The 24,016-nt window shown below is 42.0% G+C and overlaps 2 protein-coding genes across 7 annotated transcripts in view; both read right to left on the bottom strand.

Moving 5' to 3' along the window:
• LOC123465891 (myomegalin) overlaps positions 1-11,373 on the bottom strand; it is a 66,351-nt gene extending 54,978 nt beyond the window's left edge. Inside the window, exon 1 of one of the 2 annotated variants that reach the window (XM_045166037.1) lies at positions 10,658-11,373. The gene's annotated coding sequence lies outside the window, so the exon portion shown is untranslated. The remainder of the gene's footprint in view (positions 1-10,657) is intronic. The other variant, XM_045166040.1, reaches the window with a different exon arrangement.
• Positions 1-23,284, bottom strand: part of LOC102411450 (histone H2B type 2-F) — a 36,359-nt gene extending 13,075 nt beyond the window's left edge. For 2 of the 5 annotated variants that reach the window (XM_044944441.1, XM_006049195.3), the window contains exon 1: positions 22,740-23,284. In XM_044944441.1, coding sequence (XP_044800376.1) covers positions 22,740-23,116 — 377 coding nt within the window. In that variant the 5' untranslated portion in view covers positions 23,117-23,284. Of the gene's footprint in view, positions 1-12,545; positions 12,804-12,857; positions 13,014-21,480; positions 22,388-22,739 lie in introns of those variants that run through there. The other 3 variants (XM_044944443.2, XM_044944442.2, XM_044944440.1) reach the window with 3 other exon arrangements.
• Between the last annotated feature and the right edge of the window lie 732 nt (positions 23,285-24,016).

Genomic DNA, 24,016 nt, shown 5'->3' with positions numbered 1-24,016 from the left:
AATGGATCTGACTCAGTTAGTTTCTTGATTGAACAATCTGTACCTCCATGTACCCTCATTTCTAGTGTATAGCTGGAAACAGGCTCTTGGCATCCACAGATGGAGGCACACCTGCCTGGTCCGCAGGCCTTGGTGCTGGGTCTGGTTGAGGTCTGATGCCGCCTCCCCCTTTCTCCAGGTGGGTGTACAGCCCTACAGTTTCTCTACAGGGGTTGACTGCCGTCTCCCTAGCACTTGCCCAATCTCTCTAAGGGCTCACTCCTCTTTATTTTTATTCCATCCACTGTGGAAACATACAGAAATCACTGGCTCCTACTGGAGAGAGAGGCCCACAGGACCTAGATCCCTTCTTTGTTCATCATCCTCCACCTTTGGTTAAAGCCTATGTATGAGGGGACCAGGCAACCATGGGAAGGAAAGTGAAAGATTCTCTAGGTCTGCTCTAGAGACAAATCAACAGGCACCCACAGGGAAACTTGACCTCATGGTCTCATATTTTGAATCACTAAATCCAATTTGTTTCAGACACAAAGACAAACACACTGATCAACTTGAATCTTCACACCAGTTTTCAGTTAGCAGGGAGAGGCACAGCTGAAAAAAGTCAAGAGATGGTTGCTGACTCTGGCCTCTGGAGCATGCATGATCACTGGAAAGGAGCCATTCTGTTTCCTGTGGTTTGTGTGCTACCACCTCAGTCTCATGCCCCTCTGTACACTTGAGATGTTTCCTGTAGGCAGTTCTCCAAAATGCCTCTGATTCTTAAAGGTTCCTCTGCTGTGTGTATTAGCATCCAGGGACACCCAGAAGTGCTTCTGTAAAAGCTGACATCAGCTTTTACTTACTGGAGGATATAGGAAGTATGTTTTACCAATTCCCTTCAGAAAGTGCATTGGAAACCAAGTTTAGGCTCCAGATCATGTGCAACAAATTCATTTGGCCACCATCTTGTCAACTAATAATAACTTAATGCATGGGTACATGTTCAAGATTTATAATCAGATGTATCTTGGTAAACAAACCAAAGTGGTCTTTTACCACCTATAAAAACAAAAATTCTAGTAATTTTACTTAAATCTTTCAGAATTTAATATCATCCGGACAAATCAAAGTCTTACATGTTTTTAACCCAATGCTTTTTTCAGAATAGCTAAGACTATTTATTGAATATTTAGTATCACATTATCTATTTATAATAATTTTTTTTTGTTTTTGAATATATACTCAAATCCAAAATGTACAAAAATCTCCTTCCATCTCAGACTCCAAGCCCTTTGTCTTCGTCTGTTTGTGCTATTATAAAAGAATACCATAGGCTGGGTCGCTTGTAGACAGCAGAATTTATTTCTCATAGATCAGGAGGCTGGGAAATCCAAGATCAAGGTGCTTACAGATTGATTGTTGACACCAAAATCAGATTGATTATATTCTTTGCAGCCAAAGATGGAGAAGCTCTATACAGTCAGCAAAAACAAGACCGGGAGCTGACTGTGGCGTGGATCATGAACTCCTTATTGCCAAATTCAGACTGAAATTGAAGAAAGTGGAGAAAACCAACAGACCAGTCAGTATGACCTAAATCAAATCCCTTACGATTATACAGTGGAAGTGAGAAATAGATTAAAGGGACTAGATCTGATAGACGGACTGCATGATGAACTGTGGATGGAGGTTCATGACATTGTACAGGAGACAGGAATCAAGACCATCCCCAAGAAAAAGAAATGTAAAACAGCAAAATGGCTGTCTGAGGAGGCCTTACGAATAGCTATGGAAAGACAAAAAGCGAAAAGCAAAGGAGAAAAGGAAAGATATACCCATTTGAATGCAGAGTTCCAAAGAATAGCAGGGAGAGATAAGCAAGCCTTCCTCAGTGATCAATGCAAAGAAATAGAGGAAAACAATAGAATGGGAAAGACTAGAGATTTCTTCAAGAAAATCAGAGATACCAAGGGAACATTTCATGCAAAGATGGGCTCAATAAAGGACAGAAATGGTAGGGACCTAACAGAAGCAGAAGATATTAAGAAGAGGTGGCAAGAATACACAGAAGAACTGTACAAAAAAGATCTTCATGACCCAGATAATCACGATGGTGTGATCACTCACCTAGAGCCAGATATCCTGGAATGTGAAGTGGGCCTTAGAAAGCATCACTACAAACAAAGCTAGTGGAGGTGATGGAATTCCAGTTGAGCTATTTCAAATCCTGAAAGATGACTCTGTGAAAGTGCTGCACTCAATATACCAGCAAATATGGAAAACTCAGCAGTGGCCACAGGACTGGAAAAGGCCAGTTTTCATTCCAATCCCAAAGAAAGGCAACGCCAAAGAATGCTCAAACTACCACACAATTGCACTCATCTCACACGCTAGTAAAGTAATGCTTAAAATTCTCCAAGCCAGGCTTCAGCAATATGTGAACTGTGAACTTCCAGATGTTCAAGCTGATTTTAGAAAAGGCAAAGGAACCAGAGATCAAATTGCCAACATCCGCTGGATCATCAAAAAAACAAGAGAGTTCCAGAAAAACATATATTTCTGCTTTACTGACTATGCCAAAGCCTTTGACTATGTGGATCACAATAAACTGTGGAAAATTCTGAAAGAGATGAAAATACCAGACCACCTGACCTGCCTCTTGAAAAACCTGTATGCAGGTCAGGAAGCAACAGTTAGAGCTCGACATGGAACAACAGGCTGGTTCCAAATAGGAAAAGGAGTACGTCAAGGCTATATAGTGTCACCCTGCTTATTTAACTTATATGCAGAGTACATCATGAGAAACGCTGGGCTGGAGGAAACACAAGCCGGAATTAAGATTGCCAGGATAAATATCAATAACCTCAGATATGCAGATGACACCACCCTTATGGCAGAAAGTGAAGAGGAACTAAAAAGCCTCTTGATGAAAGTGAAAGAGGAGATTGAAAAAGTTGGCTTAAAGCTCGACATTCAGACAACTAAGATCATGGCATCAGGTCCCATCACTTCATGGCAGATAAATGGGGAAACAGTGGAAACAGTGGCAGACTTTATTTTTCTGGGCTCCAAAATCACTGCAGATGGTGACTGCAACCATGAAATTAAAAGATGCTTACTCCTTTGAAGGAAAGTTATGACCAACCTACACAGCATATTAAAAAGCAGACATTACTTTGCCAAGAAAGGTCCGTCTAGTCAAGGCTATGGTTTTTCCAGTAGTCGTGTATGGAAGGCAGCTATGCTAACCACTATACCACCAACGCAGTAGTCATGTATGGATGTAAGAGTTGGACTACAAAGAAAGCTAAGCGCCGATGAATTGATACTTTTGAACTGTGGTGATGGAGAAGACTCTTGAGCGTCCCCTGGACTGCAAGGAGATCCAACCAGTCCATCCTAAAAGACATCAGTCCTGGGTGTTCATTGGAAGGACTGATGTTGAAGCTGAAACTCCAATACTTTGGCCACCTGATGTGAAGAGCTGACTCATTTGAAAAGACTCTGATGCTGGGAAAGATTGAGGGCAGGAGGAAAAGGGGATGACAGAGGATGAGATGGTTGGATGGCATCATCAACTCGATGGACATGGGTTTGGGTGGACTCCGGGAGTTGGTGATGGACAGGGAGCCCTGGCGTGCTACAGTTCATAGGGTCACAAAGAGTCAGACACGACTAAGCGACGGAACTGAACTGAAGAGCCCAAATCCTGATCTATAGATGACTATCTTCTTTCTGTGTCCTCATATGCAGAGGGGTGAGGGAGCTGTCTGGGGTCTCTTTCATAAGGGCACTAAATAACCACCCATGAGGACTCCACCATCATGACTCAATCACCCCTCACCCCTGGCCTCATACCATCAGCCTAACACCCCTAATACCACCCACAGCCTAATACCACGGCCTAACACCCCTCACCTCCTAATACCATCCATCACATTGGGAATAAGATTTCAACATACGAATTTGGGAAGAAACATGAACACTTACTCCAAAGCACCTTCTAATATCCTTTCCAAAGATAATTTCTATTGGTTGTTTTCTGTCATCTCAGAGATTTTTATGCTTTCATAGGCAAATGAAAGAAGGCATTCTTTCTTCTATCTCCCTTTGTAAGCAAATGTTGGCATAATATACACACCACTGCACCTGGCCTTTTTCAAATAACTTATTAGGAGCAGCACTTGCTCCAGAGCTCCTTGGAGGGTCCATCAAAGCCTACACTACAATCTGATTTCTTCTTCTGCCCAATCCTATGTCCTCATTCTCCCTTTCATAAGGGTTCATCCCTAATAATCATCTTGTTGGTGGCGCAGATGGTAAAGCATCTGTGTACAATGCGGGAGACCCAGGTTCGATCCCTGGGTCGGGAAGATCCCCTGGAGAAGGAAATGGCACCCCACTCCAGTACTATTGCCTGGAAAATCCCCTGGAAGGAGGAAGCCTGGTAGGCTACAGTCCATGGGGTCGCAAAGAGTTGGACACAACTGAGCAACTTCACTTCACTTCACCCCAAACACTGTCTCAGCCTCTGCTTCCAGAAAGTCCAACCTGAGTAGTTTGTAAGTCACTACAACAATTGTAAAGCCTCCGGAGTCTCATAAGACATTCAAATAACATGTTTAGGGACACACTTCTTGTAACAGAGAACAAAACATTAAAAATAATTGCACCACACCTCCATTTTGGACAGGAGAATAAGCTTGATATTCCTGTGAATGTTTTTGGTTTAACACCTTCTCAAATTGAATTTTTTGAGCTGTCTTATGAAGCAAAAATGTTGTCTCTCCCTCTAGCTGTAAGCAAGAGAATATTTTCATTTTTTTTTTCTGATTATACTTTTATGAGTTACACAGGCTTGCATTTTAGTCAGGGTTTAGAATTTCACTAGTTAATATTAGATACAAAATGCAAGCCTGGGGACTTCCCTGGTGGAGCAGTGGATAAGAATCCTCCTGCCAATGCAGGGGACATGGGTTTGATCCCTGGTCATGGATTCTACATGCTGCGGAGCATTTAAACCCCAGTGCCACGATTATTGAGCTTGTGCTCTAGAGCCCAGGAGCCGCAACTAATGAGCTAACGGGCTGCAACAACCGAAACCCGTGCGCCTAGAACCTGTGCCCTGCAACAAGAAAAGCCACCACAATGAGACGCTTTCGCACTGTATGGGAAGAGTAGCCCCTACTCACCACAATTAGAGAAAGCCCTTGCAAAGCAACGAAGACCCAGTGCAGCCAAAAATAAATTAATTAAAAAGAAATGTAAGCCTACTAATTTTATTTGCAGAATCAAGAAATGGGTCAATATGATTTTCTTCAATACGGGTAAAACAAGCACCGTACAGCATTTTACTTTCTATAGTCACCACCGCTCCCTATTATCATACATATGGATTGCTTCACTCACCAGCATAGGTGTCCTTGAAGGCTGTACGAACTCACAGGGATATATAAAGATATCCTAACAGGTACCTTGGCAATGATAGTTTAAGAAACTCATCCCCTAATCATCAATTTCCACACGCACCCTTTCATTACATTCGTGCAGCCTAAGAACATGCCTGCTGTAAATGCTGAAGCTGGTTCATCCTTTTAAAAGTCTTCTTTCCCATTCATCCTTCTCCTAGTTTACAAAAGAAAAGCGGGTGAAAGATGGGTAGCTCTCACCCATCCCAAATCATGATGCACTACCCCAGGGATTCCAAAGAGACAAAAGAACTATTATACAAACCAGAGGTAATTTTCATCTTTCTCTGTCTTATACTTATGGGAGTTAGGTGCCAAGTCAGGTATTCAAAACCACTGTGGGCCCATGTTGAGATGTTTTGAATCCTAGTATACTGTAGAGAGGTAGGGCAGATTTCACAACAATTTTTATTTGAAGATCTTGCTTCCTTGCATTATTATTAAAAAAAAAAAAAAAGGCTCGGCTCTGCGGCAAAAGTCCTCTGAGAGCAAGGCAAAGAAAGTGTAAGTAAGAAATATTTGATAACAACCTTGTGCATGCTTAGTCACTCAGCTGTGTCTGACCCTGTGACCCCATGGACTGTAACCCACTAGGCTCCTCTGTCCACAGAGTTTTCCAGGCAAGAATACTGGAGCGGGTTGCCATTTCCTACCCAAGGGGATCTTCCCAAACTCAGAGATGAAACCCAAATCTCTTGCATCTCCTGCACTGGCAGATGAATTCTTTACTACCTGATAACAACAGCAAATTATCTCATCTGGGACAACAAACACGCACAGCCCATACCTAACCTAGTCATCTATGAATTAGGCTGTATGCGAATCTATAACACGTTGTTTGGGGGTTTAAACAACTCCAAAATCCCAGCACCTTACACCAATAAAGTGTTGTTGTTCATATTTACTCCAGGGTCAGCTGAGAGGGAGGGAGAAGGCCAGTTGTCTGTGCCAGAATGAAAAAGAGTTCTGGAACATCTCAAACCAGGAATTAAACGCTCTAGCCCAGAAGTCACAACCAACACTTCAACTTCCAATGCTTGGGTCAGAACTTAGTGTTACCCCCAGCCACAAAGAGGATGTGAAATCCTCAAGTAAGCAAAAACAAGGAGCTGGAAATATTGTGACAACAGCATAAATGCAATCACAGAGTATTTAAGCTATGCCAAAAGCATGCTGGGAAATACCAACTAATTTCATGTCTCCCTGCCTCATCTCAGTAAAGGGAAGAAGGGGTTGATCTTCATTCATCATGACTCAGTCTTGTTTCTTAGTTGAACAGGCAGCATGATTTTAAAAACTTGAAAAGTCTTTTACTTCTAACAGATTCAACATTATAGCTTCAAGTAAAACAAGTGTGTAGCGTGTCTTCAGTCGTGTGCAACTCTGCAACCCCATGGATGTAGCCCACCAGGCTCCTCTGTCCATGGGATTCTCCAGGCAAGACTACTGGAGTGGGCTGCCCTGCCCTTCTCCAGGCAACCTTCCCAACCCAGGGATCGAACCCTGGTCTCCTGCATTGCAGGTGGATTCTTTACCACTGAGCCCTTGGAGAAGTTGAAGGCAAATTGGTATTTTAAACCCTTCTCTGTCCCAGACTCATGTTTAGTACTGATGGGCCTCACTGTGCATCGGGCACACGGATGTGAGATTTCAGTAACAATTTAGGGTGACTGGGGCAGGACGCCTGTGCCCATGGCGGGTTGACCCTGGCCAGGGGCAGCCCCTTCCCAAGTACTCAGCAGCTGCTGGAGTTCATTTTGCTCTGGGGAAATGGAAGGGACTCTCCCTTACAGGCACCAGCTGCCCCAAGGCACAAGGCTGTTTGAAGCAAAGAAACATCCAGAGCTATGGTCCACCTTTGGTGTCACCTGGAGTAAGTCACTCAAGCTTGCATAAGCTAGGAATTCTGTCCACTCCATTTGGGTGACTTTTTGCAGGAAGTCAGCCATTTTGGGTCTGTTCTCTTTTGAGAGCTGGGCTACTCTGGAGACCTCTGGTAGTGGAAGTGGAATTTTAGACTCACTTTCTCTAATTATCTGTCTGTGTGACTGCAGCTTCTTTGTTGTTTGTGTTTTTGTGTGTATCATTTTGGGTTGGGCCACTCTGGTTTGTCCTTCTGTGCGTGGGACCACATTTGTTATTTGCATGTTGTATGTTTGTGAATCAGGATTTTCACTGGTTAGTTGAGATGTCTTTGAATAATGGAGCTAGCATGTGATGACATCAGGTACCCTTCCCTATTGAGCTGGGTTTCGCCTGTGGTGGAACATTGGTTGGGATATTCCCTTTGCAATGGGTGGAAGTCTCATTTTTTTGGTGCTAGGGAACTGTGAATCTTAGAGACCATTTTGCACTGCATTTGTTTGTTTGGTATTTGATAACACCTGGTATTTGATAATAATCAGAGCTCTATTCCATCTTATAGTCCCCCTCTAGGGTTAAAAAAATTTTTTTTACACTGCATGGCCACTATATTCTTTAGACTCTGGAGCAGGGGAAGAATTGGTCAAGATGAAACTTTTTAAATTCCAAAACTGGCCCTTTTTTGTATATGCAGTTGGAGAAAGCTGGCTTGATGAAATACTTTTTTCAGAATTCTGACACTAAGAAAATAAAAAATACTTCTAAGAGAAAGCATGAAGTTAACTAAATAAAGTTAACTTATTCCTACTTTTATTTCTGGTTTTGTGTTTGTCGGGTGAATTGCCATGACACATGCAGTCATGATCTCCTGTCTTTCAATTTGCATGAAATTTGTTTGTTATTAATAAGAGGAATCTTGGTTTGAAAAAGTTGAGGAAGTTGTTGAACTTCACCCTTTTGTTTTTGTCCTGCAGGGATTACATTTTTGTTTTTTTGTGTGTGTTTGTGTTTCTTTTGTGTGTAAATGTGCCAGCTATGGGAAACTCAAATTTGTTTCCTGAATACAGCTTATTCAGCTGCATTCTCCAGAATTGGACCATTTTTTGGTTATAATACTTCTGAGTTAATTTGTAAATGATTTCTATTTAACTGACTCAAAAGTAAGCGCTTACAAATTAAATACTTTCTAATATTTAGAAACTTGGCCAAAATGAATTTCATATCATCATGATCTGGGAAAAATATTCAGTACTGAATTGATACCTGGTATTGAAACTAGCTTAAGTTTGTTGTCTTGCTAAATGTACCTAGATTTATTGGAGGTCAAATAAGACAGTAAAGAAACTGTCTGCAGTGTGGAAGACTTGGATTTAATCCCTGGGTTGGGAAGATCCCCTGGAGGAGGGCATGGAAACCCACTCTAGTATTCTTGCCTGGAGGGCTACAGTCCATAAGTTTCCAATCAGAAAATGCTGGTATGACAAACAGTTCACAATTACTTGCCTCTTGGTTTTCACTAAAAATTAAGGTGTTTAAGAGTTGAGGATTCTGATCTAAATGTGTAATTAAAGTTACTAAGAATAAAGGAAAAAATTATCAGTATATAATAGGAAAGTAGGACATATGTGCTGAGTAAAAAACACATGAGGAGTTTTATGCATGGTCAGGCTGAAATTAGATTAAACTTAGGTAAATGGATTTTGCTAATATATGTGGATAACCTGCAAAAAAAAAAAAAAAAAAAAAACATGGAGAAATACTATACTATCACTTTAAACTGAAAAAAAAAAAACCAGACTGTAAAATCTTTACATATAACACACAAACATAATTATGCTAAAATGTGCATAGAAAAATGACAAGAGGGAAATTCTCCACATTTTAATACTGACTTTCTTTGGTGAATTATTTTGTTTTCTTCTTTCACATTTTCTGCATTTATAATATTTATAATAGAAAAAAGACAAATATTGGACTAGGAATCAATCTTGCAGTGACTAACAGCATGGTATGTTTGGAACTGCAAACCTGACATCAGATGCTGGTCTTTTTACTTTAGAAGGGCAGTCATTCCTAAGGCTTAGATCAATTTCCTATTGATCTAATTGACCCAATTTCCTATTGACCATCAGCTTCAGCACTACACTTCAGTGGTTTCCTCCTGACATATCCACGTGTTATCCTCAAGATTAAGGATTATCAAAGAAAAGGGGGGAATTGCAACAGAGCAGGATGAGCACAGCCCTTAACACCTAGCATTGCTGTGCCTCATTACTTTGCACCCTGTTACTAGGCAACAGGTCTTGTTCAGCCATTGCTCAGTGCCTCAAGCTCCGGCCCTGCCCACAAGCAACCAGCTGTCAATGAGCAACATATAGTGTCCTGCTAAGCTATTGGTCAGCGCTGAGCTGGACCCTGCCCACCGGTAACTGTCAATGCGGGACCACTGGGGAAGTAATTCAGTCAAGGGTCTGTGGGGTGGTGGTCATCAGGTAGAGAGTGAGGTAAGAGGCAGATTGCAGGCCTTCTCCTGGAGGCCTTCCAGTTTACCCAGCCTTGGACCAGCAGATGAGCCGGAGGGCCCAGGGAGCAAGGCCTCCACTAGCCAAGGCCCAGGACTTGAGAAGCAGTGAACCTCTTCCCCATCCCTGTCTCTGTGACCCACTAGCAGTGGCCATCTATATGAGTCATAGTCTGTGAGACCTGGTCTCCCCATTTAGACGGCCTGAGGAGACTGAGGGCCACTTGGGTTGGATGCCTGGCTCCCTCAGGGATGATAGCAGGGCAGGCCTTGGAAACCTGTACCTGAAGGAGCTGCCAACTGAGATCTGCTTCCTCTCAACCAGGACTGGGACCTTGGACGGTGAAAGGTGTGCCTTGGGACCTTGCCCTTTCTTATCAGGACAGAGAATAACATTCATCTGGTAGAGAGTTACAGGAACATCATTACCTGACCATGACCTGACCTTGAGAACAAAGGATCTGACACCCAGAAGTCTGCAACAGCTAACCATGCCCATCCCTCACTTTTTGATTTTAAAGGGACATGCTGAAAGCTTTCAGTAACTTTGGGGTTCTTAGGACATGAGCCACCCATCTGCTTGTATGAATCTGTAATAAACCCTTCTCTGTTCCAGACTCATGTTTAGTATTGATGGGTCTCACTGTGCATGGGGCACATGGATGTGCAATCATCACTGTACTAGATACTGTAAATCCATATTCATATTTTCACTCGGTTGCAAATCTGCAATCATTTCTGTTTCTAACTGGTGTTAGTAGATTCCACTGTAAAACTGCTACACTAACGGTCATTAAAACATTTTTTTTAGCTCCACACTTACTTACTAGAACCGGGCTAGCGGAAGGACAGACCAAAGCAGTAGCTCTGGGAATGACGCGGAATCTTCTTCGTGCTCCGACGGTATCCCTCGGAAGACCGCTGGCGCCATCCTGTGATCTCCTGTGCACATTGCGATCTTAGCTCGCCAGGGACTGGGGCCAGGGCTCGGGGATCCGGCGGCGCAGAGGCTAGCAGGGTGCACGCTTTCTGCAACCTCTCCCCAAAGTCCCATGACAAATATTTGCTTCCCCAGAGCCAGCAAGTGCAAAAAATTAGCTCTGGTCGGGTCGGCAGACAGGGACGGCTTTGTCCCGCTCTTGGGCCGGCAACGGCGGCGCCAACCCCGGGCCGCCTGTTCCGGTTGCACTCCCGGCCGCCGTCCGGCGCGGGGGTTGCCAGGAGGCGCGGGACACGCAGGAGTTTGCCGGCGGCCGCGGCCTCGGCTGAAACCTGGTCCGGGGGTCACCGGAAGGGGAGGAGCGCTAGCCATCTGGCGAGACCTAAAGAAAAAGGCGGCTGGAATCGGCGGCAGCAGCAGGGAGGGAGCAGGTGGAGAGTACGAGGCGGCTGTCCAGTAGAGCACTGATGACTTCCCTGCTGGTTCTGTCACCATCAAGAGCCAGGAAGGGACCCTCGGCCGGCAGAGTGTGCAGGCTGCTGGGCAGGGAGCCCCCAGGCTTTTCACAGGCTGCTCTGAAATACTTTTGGGAACTGTGGAGCTTCTCCCTCAAGGGTCCAAGGCCTGTCTATTCCGGAAGACATTTCCGGGACTGAGAACAAGGCCCCAGAGGGGAACTGATGCAGCTGGCTGGGAGAGAGGAGGGAGGTTGGGGTTTTTTTTCCTCGCTTTCAGTCTCAGCAGGGACAACACCCAGGGCCAGCTGGATTTACCAAGGCTTCATCTGAGAAGCCCTTGGGCCCTTATCTTATATTCCCCAGGGCTAGACCTAAGCACAGTTATGGAGCTGAACAGGCAACCAGGTGTGGAGAAGAGTTGTTTTTCACCTTCCAGCCTGTAGGGAGGGCCCTAAACTCATTTGGGGATCACGGGAACTTCTGCTCGAGTCCAGGCCCGCTTCAGAACACCGGGAGGTTACTAGTCTGAGAAGGAATCTCTGTACCAAAATATACATACCATTTTAATACTTCTGTATCTAATGTTGCTGATAGTTATGTACTTTTTTTTTCAAACTTAAATTTACTAAAGGAGTAACTTTAAATTTTCTTTCAAAGAACCAGATTATGATTTTAATTGTTTTGGGGGAGTGGGGAAGTCTGTTCCATTGATTTCTATCCTAGTTTATTTTTTCTGCTTTCCTCAGGTTTTATTATTCCTTTATTAGCTTTTAATAGCTTTAATTCATTGTTTTTAATAGTTCTTATTTTCTCATAAATGCATTTTAAAGCTATGAATTTTCCTCTGACCTCTTCATATAGGTTTTAAAATGTAATGTTCACTTTATTTCTAAGGAGTATATAATTTTTATTTTGATATCTTCTTTCAGTTCAGTTCAGTTCAGTCGCTCAGTCGTGTCCGACTCTTTGCAACCCCACAAATTGCAGCACGCCAGGCCTCCCTGTCCATCACCAACTCCTGGAGTTCACTCAAAACTCATGTCCATCGAGTCCGTGATGCCATCCAGCCATCTCATCCTCTGTCGTCCCCTTCTCCTCCTGCCCCCAATTCCTCCCCGCATCAGGGTCTTTCCCAATGAGTCAACTCTTCACATAAGGTGTCCAAAGTACTGGAGTTTCAACTTTAGCATCATTCCTTCCAAAGAAATCCCACGGCTGATCTCCTTCAGAATGGACTGGTTGGATCTCCTTGCAGTCCAAGGGACTCTCAAAGAGTCTTCTCCAACACTACAGTTCAAAAGCATCAATTCTTCGGCGCTCAGCCTTCTTCACAGTCCAACTCTCACATCCATACATGACCACAGGAAAAACCATAGCCTTGACTAGACGGACGTGCTTTTCCCCAACAGTATAGATCAAGGATAGTATTTTTAGTTATTTCATTGCATTATGATTAGCAAATATATCTTGTATGGCTTCAGTTTTTTCAGCACTTGTTGAGTTTTCATTTGTCATCTCACACATGGTCAGTTTCTAATCAGTTTTGCATGTGAATTTCAATATAATGTACTCTGTTGGATAAAAATGGTGCAGGTATAGTACACTTATGATTGATCTTGTTAACTATGTTCTTCAAATCCTCTGTATCTTCAAATAAGTTTTTGTTGATTTAGTCTTAATTCCTGAGAAAGATGTATCTATGCTAACATAATTAACACTTGATTGTTGACTTATTTTAAATCTTTGTGTATGCACTCATGAAGATATGCATGTGTGTGTACCTGTGTTAGATGCAAACAATTTTTTTTTACATTGTATAATTTAAAAGCTTTGTCCCCCCCCAACCCCCCGCCACACATACACAATTAGCAAATGGGCTTCATATTCGACTGGAAGTTTTCTTCCTATAGTCACCTTTCAAGTGCAAACAGTTCTTGTTGTTGTTGTCAGTTGCTAAGTCCTGTCTGACTCGTTGCAACCCTGTGAATTGCAGCATGCCAGACTTCTCTATCCTTCACTGACTCCCAGAATTTGCTCAAACTCTTTTCCATTGAATCAGTGATGCCATCCAACCATTGCATCCTCTGTCGCCCCCTTCTCTTCCTGCCCTCAATCTTTCCCAGCATCAGGGTCTTTTCCAATGAGTCGGCTCCTCACATCAGGTGGCCAAAGTATTGGAGCTTCACCTTTAGCATCAGTCCTTCCAGGGAATATTCAGGGTTGATTTCCTTTAGGATTGACTGGTTTGATCACTGCTTAATGAATTTCTGCTTTTCTGAATATGAAATATTTAGTACTTTTATAAGTCAACTTTTATACATACACACTTTGTATGTACAGGTGTATTTACACTTACACTTTTCTAACTTCTAGAATAATAATCTATATCCTCCTCCTGAGTATAACACAAATATTAGTTAGCTTGTTTTATTTCTCTTCATTCTCACCCCCCACCATGTCAATATCATCTGGAATTTGAAGTCCAGATTTTCTTTTTAATTTTTAGGATCCAGACCAAAAGAATCTATATTTGAAGTCACTAATGGTTTTGAACTCTTGTTTTTTTAAAATAGTAGACAAAATGTGGAGGAGAGACCATAAATGTAAAAAACTGTGTAATCAGAGTTACCTAAACAAAAATCTTAAAATCCAAACTTGAATCAGTACTCAAAATAGAGGGAGATTTCAATACAAACATGGTGGTAAAGTAAGTTAACGCTTCTCGTGTGACCCAGGATATCACAAACAGCGTCACCTGTACCTCTAACCTCACAATTGATCCCACATGCAACTCTTTTCAACCCTACACTGTAGCCCTCCATGCTCTGTCCATGGGATTTTCCAGGCAAGAAGACTGGAGTGGGTTGCCCTTTCCTACTCCAGGGGATCTTCCACATCCAGGGATTGAACCTGCATCTCCTGTGTCTCCAGCATTGCAGGCACTGTTAGGGAAGTAGTCTTTTTCAGGCTTCGGAAACAAAGAAAGCAGAGCATGCCTCTGACTTGTCCCTGACTTGCCTGCCTGCATGTACACTGGCTGTTACCAGGCAGCTGGGCAGCATCAGAGATAAGATAGGGAGTGAATCTTGGAATTCTCCTGAGCTCTGGAGATCCAATCTCCCAGGCCAGAGAGTATCAACACTCACAAGATAAAACATACAGCATTGTGCAAGATTAACGTGACACCAGAGCTGCAGTTTGCTCACAGACGGATGATGTTATCAGTTTGCAGCCTGGGATTATAAGCAGGAACCCCCAAACTGCAATTTAGAAGACTCACCCGTGGAGTGGACACTGCCTAGGACCTTGTCCCAATTGGGGGTTTCAGATTGCTGCTGTTACATGGGACTTCCCAGTGCCGTTTGAGTCTGGATGTTGGTAAAAACCCAATTTGGTTATGTATCTGCTGTTTTGTTTCTCTTTCCTTTTAATGATTGTTTATTGAAAGTAAGTTAGATAATTCTCTATTAAATATTGAAATTGCTTGTGTATGACAGTTAGTTTCTTTTGTTAACAAATCCTTCGAACCTGAGACCAAAGTTTACACTTTGGGCAAAACACAGATTCTTTTACCACTGTACCACTTTGTATCTATCTTTTATAGCACATTTCTTTTTAAAATTTTATTACAGGTAATTTGGTATATGTGTTATATTCCTTTGTTAGTTCAGCCTTTTCTGATTCATTTATTTCATCTCTCTCCTATCACCTGATTTCTAATTTCTCAATAAAGACATTCAATAATGAAATTAGATGGATGAATAAACAGCAAGTATTCTAAGCCTTAAAGAAATTTTTTAGAACTTAGACTTAGCAATACATTTTACTGCCACATGGACCCCTTCTGGTATCTCATATCTTCCTCTTAGAATCTTTTCTTATTCTTGCAGGAATACAATTCCAGAAATCCTTTCAGGGAGGGCCTGAAAAGTCAATCCACACTTAGATGATAGTTTCATTGGATATGGAAATTTAGTTTCAAAATTATTTTCCCTAGATTTTAAAAAACTACCAATTTATTGTCTTCTTATAACCAAAGTTGTCCAAATGAGAAGTCTGACATAACTTGATTTCTATTTCTTTGCAAAGAATTTTGTTTCTGGAATTTTCTCCTTAACTCTTGTGTTTTGACATTTTATCACCATGTCTATGGATAAAGATACTTTTAATTCATCTCTGTATACTCTGCATTTAATGGAAAACTTGCAGTCTGAAGATACAAATTCTGTGAAAGTCTCCTTTTCTTTACTCAGGACCACCATGTATGACACTTGGGTTGCACATTGCACTCTACTAACACTGTACAATGGCATACTCAGAAGATTTTAAGGCTACATTATCCTACACTGTCACTTTGACATCTCTGTGCTGCTGTGGGGCCCTGTTACATGGTTATCTGACAACTCAATCTAAAAGACTCAGTCATGCTTGTAATCCATGTACATACTACTATTTTCTCCTGTCAGAAAAAATAGCCACAGCTGTTTTGCTTTGTTTTGTTTTACTCTTATAATAGTTGGGACTTTACTGTTTCCCATTATAAATGATTTACATGCACTAATCCAGAAAGATTTATCTATTATGCCCCTTCCAGCCTAAACAGATTCCACAATCATAAATACCATGAAGTTCCTTTAGCCAAATGAAAAGATTTCTTACTTTTTTTCTCTAGTCTAAGAATTGAAATTCAAATTCTGCCTTGGTTAACTTTCCTGCTAATTCTAAAATTGTGTTCTCTAGGCATACTTGTTGTTTCTGAAGAAAATTCATTTAAGAATAATTTCTGTCGCCCAGTTCCTTGATATTAATGTGAAAAAATCATGAAAATAAAAATTCAAACATTTACAAAGACATCACAGGAAAGGCACCTACAAAACAGCTTGCATAGGCAAAATCATTCTTACTCGATTTTCATGTTGTAGCAGGGAGAAAAGTGAAAAGCCTATTAAACAAGGATATGCTCCCTTGCTGGAAGTAGTCTTATGGTTGATATATATACAAGTTAATCAGTGTGACTTTCTTCTGCTCATTATTCTCCATGTTATAATAGGGAGCGTAAGTGGACATACTAAACTAGATGAAATCTAAATCTCCAGAAAGAAATTTGAGTGGTTTAAGGCCCAACCCTAGAGTTGGAAATTTTGTTAAGAACACTGAACAACCTTTGTCAAGGGTTGTGGTATGTCTGAACTCTGTTTCACATTCCCTCTTGGACTAAAGAGTTTTCCTTCCATGCATTTGAAAATGATAATCCCACTAACTGGAAACTAAGTCCTACACAAATCTCCAACATCACTGCGAACAACTAAAAATAAAGCTGATAGCTTTAGGTATTTTGTCTTCCCCTGAATGTTAAAAACACTAATTAAAAAAAGAATGATAAGGATTTTCCCCTACCTTCTGGCAATTTAAAATTATTGCCTTTGACCCTGTAAAACAACAGAGAGAAATTGTTCTTTATTTCATTTCACAAATCTGCATCCTCCATTTTTTTTGCCACAGGAATTCCTTCTTCTGGGTACCTTGTGCTACCTCAGTCCCAAGACCAGTTATCATCTTGGTCTGGGTCCTCTGAGGGAAAGTGGTAAAGAACTGCTGCTGCTAAGTCACTTCAGTCGTGTCCGACTCTGTGCGACCCCAGAGATGGCAGCCCACCAGGCTCCCCCGTCCCTGGGATTCTCCAGGCAAGAACATCGGAGTGGGTTGCCATTTCCTTCTCCAATGCATGAAAGTGAAAAGTGAAAGGGAAGTTGCTCAGTTATGTCTGACTCTTAGCGACCCCATGGACTGCAGCCCACCAGGCTCCTCTGTCCATGGGATTTTCCAGGCAAGAGTACTGGAGCGGGGTGCCATTGCCTTTTCCGGTCAAGAACTGCTCAAGCTCAATTAGTTCTCCTATTTTGCTCTCTGTTTCTGGCTTTGACCATTCAAAGCAAAGTTCCTTGGATTGGTTGATAATGATACTCTCTAGATTCTTATGCTGCCGTTTAGTAAAACCACCTGAAATAGTTATTGTACAATGAGCTCTCAGTCAAAGAAAAGAAATATTGAGGTTTGGGGACTATCATCATCTTGTTTGCCACTCCTTGGACTGCAAGCGCCCACTCTATTCCAGATACAGCTTGAGCAGATAGGGATAACAGTGGCAGTGGCCACAGGACTGGAACCGGCCACAGGACCGGAAAGGTCCATTTTCATTCCAATCCCAAAGAAAGGCAATGATAAAGGATGCTCAAACTACCCCAGCAACCTGGGGTAATTTGACACTAATTACTAACTAGCAAAGTAATGCTGAAAATTCTCCAAGCCAGGCTCCAACAGACCCAAGAACTTCCAGATGTTCAAGCTGGATTTAGAAAAGGCAGAGAAACCAGCGATTAAATTGCCAACATCCATTGGATCATTGAAAAAGCAAGAGAGTTCCAGAAAAATGTCTACTTCTGCTTTATTGACTATGCCAAAGCCTTTGACTGTGTGGATCACAACAAACTGTGGAAAATTCTTAAAGAGATGGGAATACCAGATTACCTGACCTGCCTCCTGAGAAGTCTGTATGCAGGACAAGAAGCAGCAGTTAGAAAAGGACATGGAACAACACACTGGTTCCAAATTGGGAGAGGAATAGGTCAAGGCTGTATACTGTCACCCTGCTTATTTAACTTCTATGCAAAGTACATCATGTGAAATGCCAGGCTGGATGAAGCACAAGCTGGATGCAAGATTGCCGGGAGAAATATCAATAACCTCAGATACGCAGAGGATACCACCCTTATGGCAGAAAGAGAAGAGGAACTGAAGAACATCTTGATGAAAGTGAAAAAGGAGAGTTGAAAAAGTTGGCTTAAAACTTAACATTCAGAAAACTAAGATCATGGATCCAGTCCCATCACTTCATGGCAAATAGATGGAAAACAATGGAAACAGTGGGAGACTTTATTTTTCTGGGCTCCAAAATCACTGCAGATGGTGACTGCAGCCATGAAATTAAAAGACGCTTGCTCCTTAAAAGAAAAGCCATGACCAACCTAGACAGCATATTAAAAAACAGACATTACTTTGTCTACAAATGTCTGTCTAGTCAAAGCTATGGTTTTTCCAGTAGTCACGTATGGATGTGAGAGTTTGACTGTAAAGAAAGCTGAGCACCGAAGAACTGATGCTTTTGAACTGTGGTGTTGGAGAAGACTCTTGAGAGTCCCTTGGACTGCAAGGAGATCCAACCAGTTCATCCTAAAGGAAATCAGTCCTGAATATTCATTGGAAGAACTGATGCTGAAGCTGAAACTCCAATACTTTGGCCACCTGATGTGAAGAACTGACTCATTGGAAAAGACCCTGATGCTGGGAAAGATTGAAGGCAGGAGGAGAAGGGGAGAACAGAGGATGAGATGGTTGCATGGCATCACCAACTCAATGGACCTGAGTTTGAGCAAGCTTCAGCAGTTGGTGATGGACAGGGAAGCCTGGTATGCTGCAGTCCATGGGGTCGCAAAGAGTTGGACACAACTGCACGACTGAACTCAACTGATAGGGATAGAGCAGTGACTAAAAGAAAATACCTACATTCATAGGACTTACTCTGAGAAGGTAGCAGGAGAGTCAGACAATGTATTGGTCACAAAGCAGCCTAAATTATTGTACCAAATATTTTAAAAAACGATGGCTTATTTAAACAAGATACAGATTTATTCATCTCTCATGTGATAGTCCAGGGCTGGTAGCAAAGGTTTGCCATTCTCATCACATGGCTTCCATTTCTGGGCCCAGAGTGGTTGACGTAGTTCCTGCCATCATAACTGCAACCCAGCCAGAGGAGAGGGTAAAAGGGCAGCATATATTTATTCATTTTTAGGGCACAAACTAGAAATAATATGTATCACTTTTATTCATATCTCATTGGCTCAGAACTTTGTCTTATGGACAAACCCAGATGTGAAAAAGCTGGTAAAGTAGCCTTTAATTAAAAGCTATGCACCCATAAAGCAGGGAGTGAAAGTAAGCAGGGAAGAATAGCTTTTATGGGTAATGGTCTCTGATTCAATAATAAATGAGTAAATATATTAATATTCAGATGGTACATGGAAGGAAATTTAGCACGTTTTTTCATCTCTGGAATGCAACTTCCACCTCCTTCCTTGTTTGAAACACTGGAAAAGCAGTACATCAAGCCAAGCTAAAAAAGCTTTATTCTAACCTCATCATTTTGGTCATAAAGACACATTCATCAGCTGAAGGGAAGGTATCAAGTGCAGTACTTTATCTCCTTTTTTAGGATTTTTAAATCTCTAACAGTCATTTTAACTGGGTCAGTAATTATCAAGAGCAATTAAAAAGCACCCAGGTTAAAGGAGCAAGGAAAAAAAGGAAAAAGAGAAAAAAAAATCTCATGGGAGCACCTGAATCTACCATCCTTGCATGATTTTCTAGTGTTCTACAGTCTGGGCAATTAGTCAACAAACTTTGAGGAGCTATTTTCTATCAGGCACTGGGATAGCACTTGTGGAAGAAGACAAGCAGTATTTAAAAATGATAGATCCTACCCTCTAGCAGAAAACAAACACATGAAAATGTAAAAGCAATGAAAAAAAATTTAAGGACAATACTACACAGTTCACAAAGCTACACAGTTAATTGTAAATCTACTGTGCAAGGAATAAAGCCTTAAGAGTCAAAAGGAAGAAAACCTCCCCGTGAAATAAAATAGGATGGGGAGGTTGCACAGAGTGAGATCTAAATAAGAGCTTAAAGAACTGGTATAATGATAGGTTTGCATAGTCTAGAGAATGACAGAGTACTTACTACAACTTAGAAGAGTGATACCACAAAAGCAAAAATAAAGAGAAATTTAAGATGCATTCAGTGAAGAAGAACTAAAGAGCCTCTTGATGAAAGTGAAAGAGGAGAGTGAAAAAGTTGGCTTAAAGCTCAACATTCAGAAAACCAAGATCATGGCATCTGGTCCCATCACTTCATGGCAAATAGATGGGGAAACAGTGGCTGACTTTATTTTTCTGGGCTCCAAAATCACTGTAGATGATGATTACAGACATGAAATTAAAAGACACTTACTCCTTGGAAGGAAAGTTATGACCAACCTACACAGCATATTAAAAGCAAAGACATTTCTTTGTCAACAAAGGTCCATCTAGTCAAGGCTATGGTTTTTCCAGTGGTCATGTATGGATGTGAGAGTTGGATTATAAAGAAAGCTGAGTGCCAAAGAATTGATGCTTTTGAACTGTGGTGTTGGAGAAGACTCTTGAGAGTCCCTTGCACTGCAAGGAGATCCAACCAGTCCATTCTGAAGGAGATCAGCCCTGGGATTTCTTTGGAAGGAATGATGCTAAAGTTGAAACTCCAGTACTTTGGCCACCTCATTCGAAGAGTTGACTCATTGGAAAAGACTCTGATGCTGGGAGGGATTGGGGGCAGGAGAAAAAGGCAACGACAGAGGATGAGATGGCTGGATGGCATCACGGACTCGATGGACGTGAGTTTGAGTGAACTCCGGGAGTTGGTGATGGACAGGGAGGCCTGGCGTGCTGCAATTTGTGGGGTCGAAAAGAGTCAGACACGACTGAGCAACTGAACTGAACTGAAAGGATAGTGAGTAGAACATTTTACCTAAGCTAGAGGACTGGGGAAAACAAGTAATTGAAGAAGGTACCTTTTGGCAAGATGATAGACGGCCTTTAGTTTCAGGATAAGGAACTGAGGTTTAATCTTTTAGTCATTGGATAAATAATGATGGCTTTTGATTAGGTGAGCCAACTGCCAACGCTTTAACAACTTCAAAAGACCATAAGAAACATGGTCCCTAGTCCTCAGGGAGAAGAGAGCCCCTGAACTTTTAAGATTCTAGTTGAGGAAAAGAGATATACTATCTGATGGCTTGTCTGGATAGAAGACACACCACCCTGGCCTTTAAACACATAGTGATTTTTCCTACCATAAAATGTATCTTATAATGATTTTTTTTCTTTCAACTGAAAATTTTAGATTCTCAGTTGAGTCATCTTTCTCTGGCCTCTTTGATAGTCTCTGGGGAAAGATGACTCACTGAGAATCTATTTCCACATGAAAGAGAGAAATCACATACAGCCCACTTTATTCAACTTTTAATTAGATGTAAATTTGAACTCCTACATTATAAATTAATAAAATTCATTTTAAGCAGTCATGTAAATTCTCCCAAGTTTGATTAATATCAAAACTTGACTGTCAAGTGAATTGGAAACGAAGATTTTGTCCTTTTGCCTCAAGGGTATATTTTATTTGGTAAAACAAATAATCAGGATTAGTCTTGAGTTTCACAAATTCTGAGAGCCTTAGAAATTCATCCCACGTTAACTGTGCCCTTTTATACATCATGCCCCCCAAAATCTATTAAAAAAAAAGACACCTGAGAATACTAAAATCCACCTCCACAGTCCCCACCCCCAACCTGACTATCAGGGAACTTCAGGACAGGCACCTGGATGTATGTTTAGCAGGCTGGTAAGTGGTTGTTGTAACCGGGGAAGTTTGTTACAAAATTAAGACAAGGTCCTTGCTCTGGAGGAGATAATTTTCCTGTGGAGGAGTGTAGACAATCACAGTATACTCCTCAGTTTTCACCAAAAGCAGAGGACAGGGGAAAATGTTTGACCTAAATGAGAACTAAATCCTAAAAGGGGGGCGGGGGGGGGAACCCCTGAAGGAAAGGAAGTCTTTGGGCACTGGGTCTCTCAACCTTATCACAAGGATCAACGTTATGCACCAAAGAGATAACTCTTAGTTGTGGGGGCTGTAAGCTGTCCTATACATTGTAGGATGTACCCACTAAATGCCAGTAGCACCCCCCTCCCGAGTGATGACAATCAAAAATGTCTCCAGATATTGCCAAATGCCCCATGGTTGGGAGCCTGGGGGAGGGAGGGAGTGCGAAAATTTATCTAGTTGAAGGTCACTGGGCTAAAAAGAAGTTAGGGGAGGATTGCTAGGTTGGGATTTGCTGACAAGACAACATGCTAAAGCACCTGGCTATGTTGGCAAAAGCTTGTGACTACATACCCAGAGGTGTACGTTTAAAAAAAAAGACTAAAATATTAGTAAACAGCGGGGACTGGGGAACTCAAGGCTATCTGTACGTTGAGAGTAAATCCCAGCTCGTTTACTAGATAAAAGAACAAATAAATGTATTAGGTTAGCTCCCCCTCCCCCCTGTACCTAACTCCACTGAGAACTCAGACTAGGCAGGTAGGGACTATCTTGACCACTTATTACCAGCAAAACGACATTTACCATTAGGTGGCACTACTGGATCATGGGACGTTTCGAATTTTAACTGCTAGGGCAACTTATAACCGTTCTCCCGATATACCCCCACATGTATATGCGATCCTAATTACGGACCCACCCAACGCAACTAAGTGTTTACAGCCGCTTTCTCTGGTAACGTAAGTGGCTCTGAAAAGAGCCTTTGTGTATAACGTAGATGTTCGATTTCGTCCCTTGCGCGCCCTTACTTTGAACTGGTGTACTTGGTGACCGCCTTGGTGCCCTCGGACACGGCGTGTTTAGCCAGCTCGCCGGGAAGCAGCAGGCGTACCGCCGTTTGGATCTCTCGGGAAGTAATGGTCGAGCGCTTGTTGTAATGCGCCAGGCGCGACGCTTCGCCGGCAATGCGCTCGAAGATGTCGTTGACGAAAGAATTCATGATGCCCATAGCCTTGGACGAGATGCCGGTGTCCGGGTGTACCTGTTTCAGCACCTTATACACGTAAACAGAATAGCTCTCCTTGCGGCTGCGCTTGCGCTTCTTGCCATCCTTCTTCTGCACTTTCGTGACAGCCTTTTTAGAACCTTTTTTTGGAGCAGGAGCAGATTTTGCTGGATCCGGCATTTTTGCAGGAAGACACACCTCTACTAAACGACCCGACTATTTCAAACCCACCCGCTTACACGCTATTTATAGAGCCTGTATGCAAATGAAGGCTAACAGAGTACTGCATTTTTATTGGTTAATATACAACAGTGTCGTCATAGAGAGGCAGAGTCCATGTAAATGAGGTCCTGCTCGCGCTTTCTTAGTGGTTCTTACAACAAATGTCTTGTTAACCAATCAAAATGTTCTGTTTCACACTAAATTAAGTAAATGTAGTTTCACCTGTTTGGGGTCTTTCGCTAAATGATTTTCACTTTTTCTCGTTGATTGACTTGTATATAGTAGAGATCTGAAGCGCGTGCTAAAGACAAGCTAACTTTCTCATATTTTTGCATCGTTTTACTCCTCTGTACTATTTTGTGGAAGTTTGGTTCTGGTTTTCGCAACAATACCTTAGCCGCCTACCCCCTCCCCCGCCTTTTTTTTTTTTTTTTTTACGGTTTGCGCCTTCTGTCTCATGCAGTTAGGAAGATGGGATCCTACATATCTCAGGACTCTTGTCCCCATTCTTAACAGTTGAAGTACCGAGGAACTATTTGGGGATCGAGGATTTTATCTAACATCTGGCCTAATTCCAGTAACTGTAGAATCAAGCTGAAGCCGATTACCATTCCTACAGTTATCACATAATGACGACCTTCTTCAGTATTCAGATTTGTGCTAACGTTTTGTACTAGCGGCTTGGAAAGCGCTAGAAACGACTGGCAGAGAATTTAGCTTCTTGCAAAGTTTTCTCAGAAATGGCTAGGTTCTCAAAAAAAAAAAAAAAAGAAAGAAAGAAAGAAAGAAATGGCTAGGTTGGAGCTCTGTATTAAGAAATCAAACCAGCTTGTAAGCTCAGTTAACAAAAACAACCCA

Source organism: Bubalus bubalis, chromosome 6, assembly GCF_019923935.1.
Source record: "Bubalus bubalis isolate 160015118507 breed Murrah chromosome 6, NDDB_SH_1, whole genome shotgun sequence".
Taxonomy (NCBI): domain Eukaryota; kingdom Metazoa; phylum Chordata; class Mammalia; order Artiodactyla; family Bovidae; genus Bubalus; species Bubalus bubalis.
Note: the sequence above shows the minus strand (reverse complement) of the source record. Positions and strands in the feature narration are given on the sequence as shown.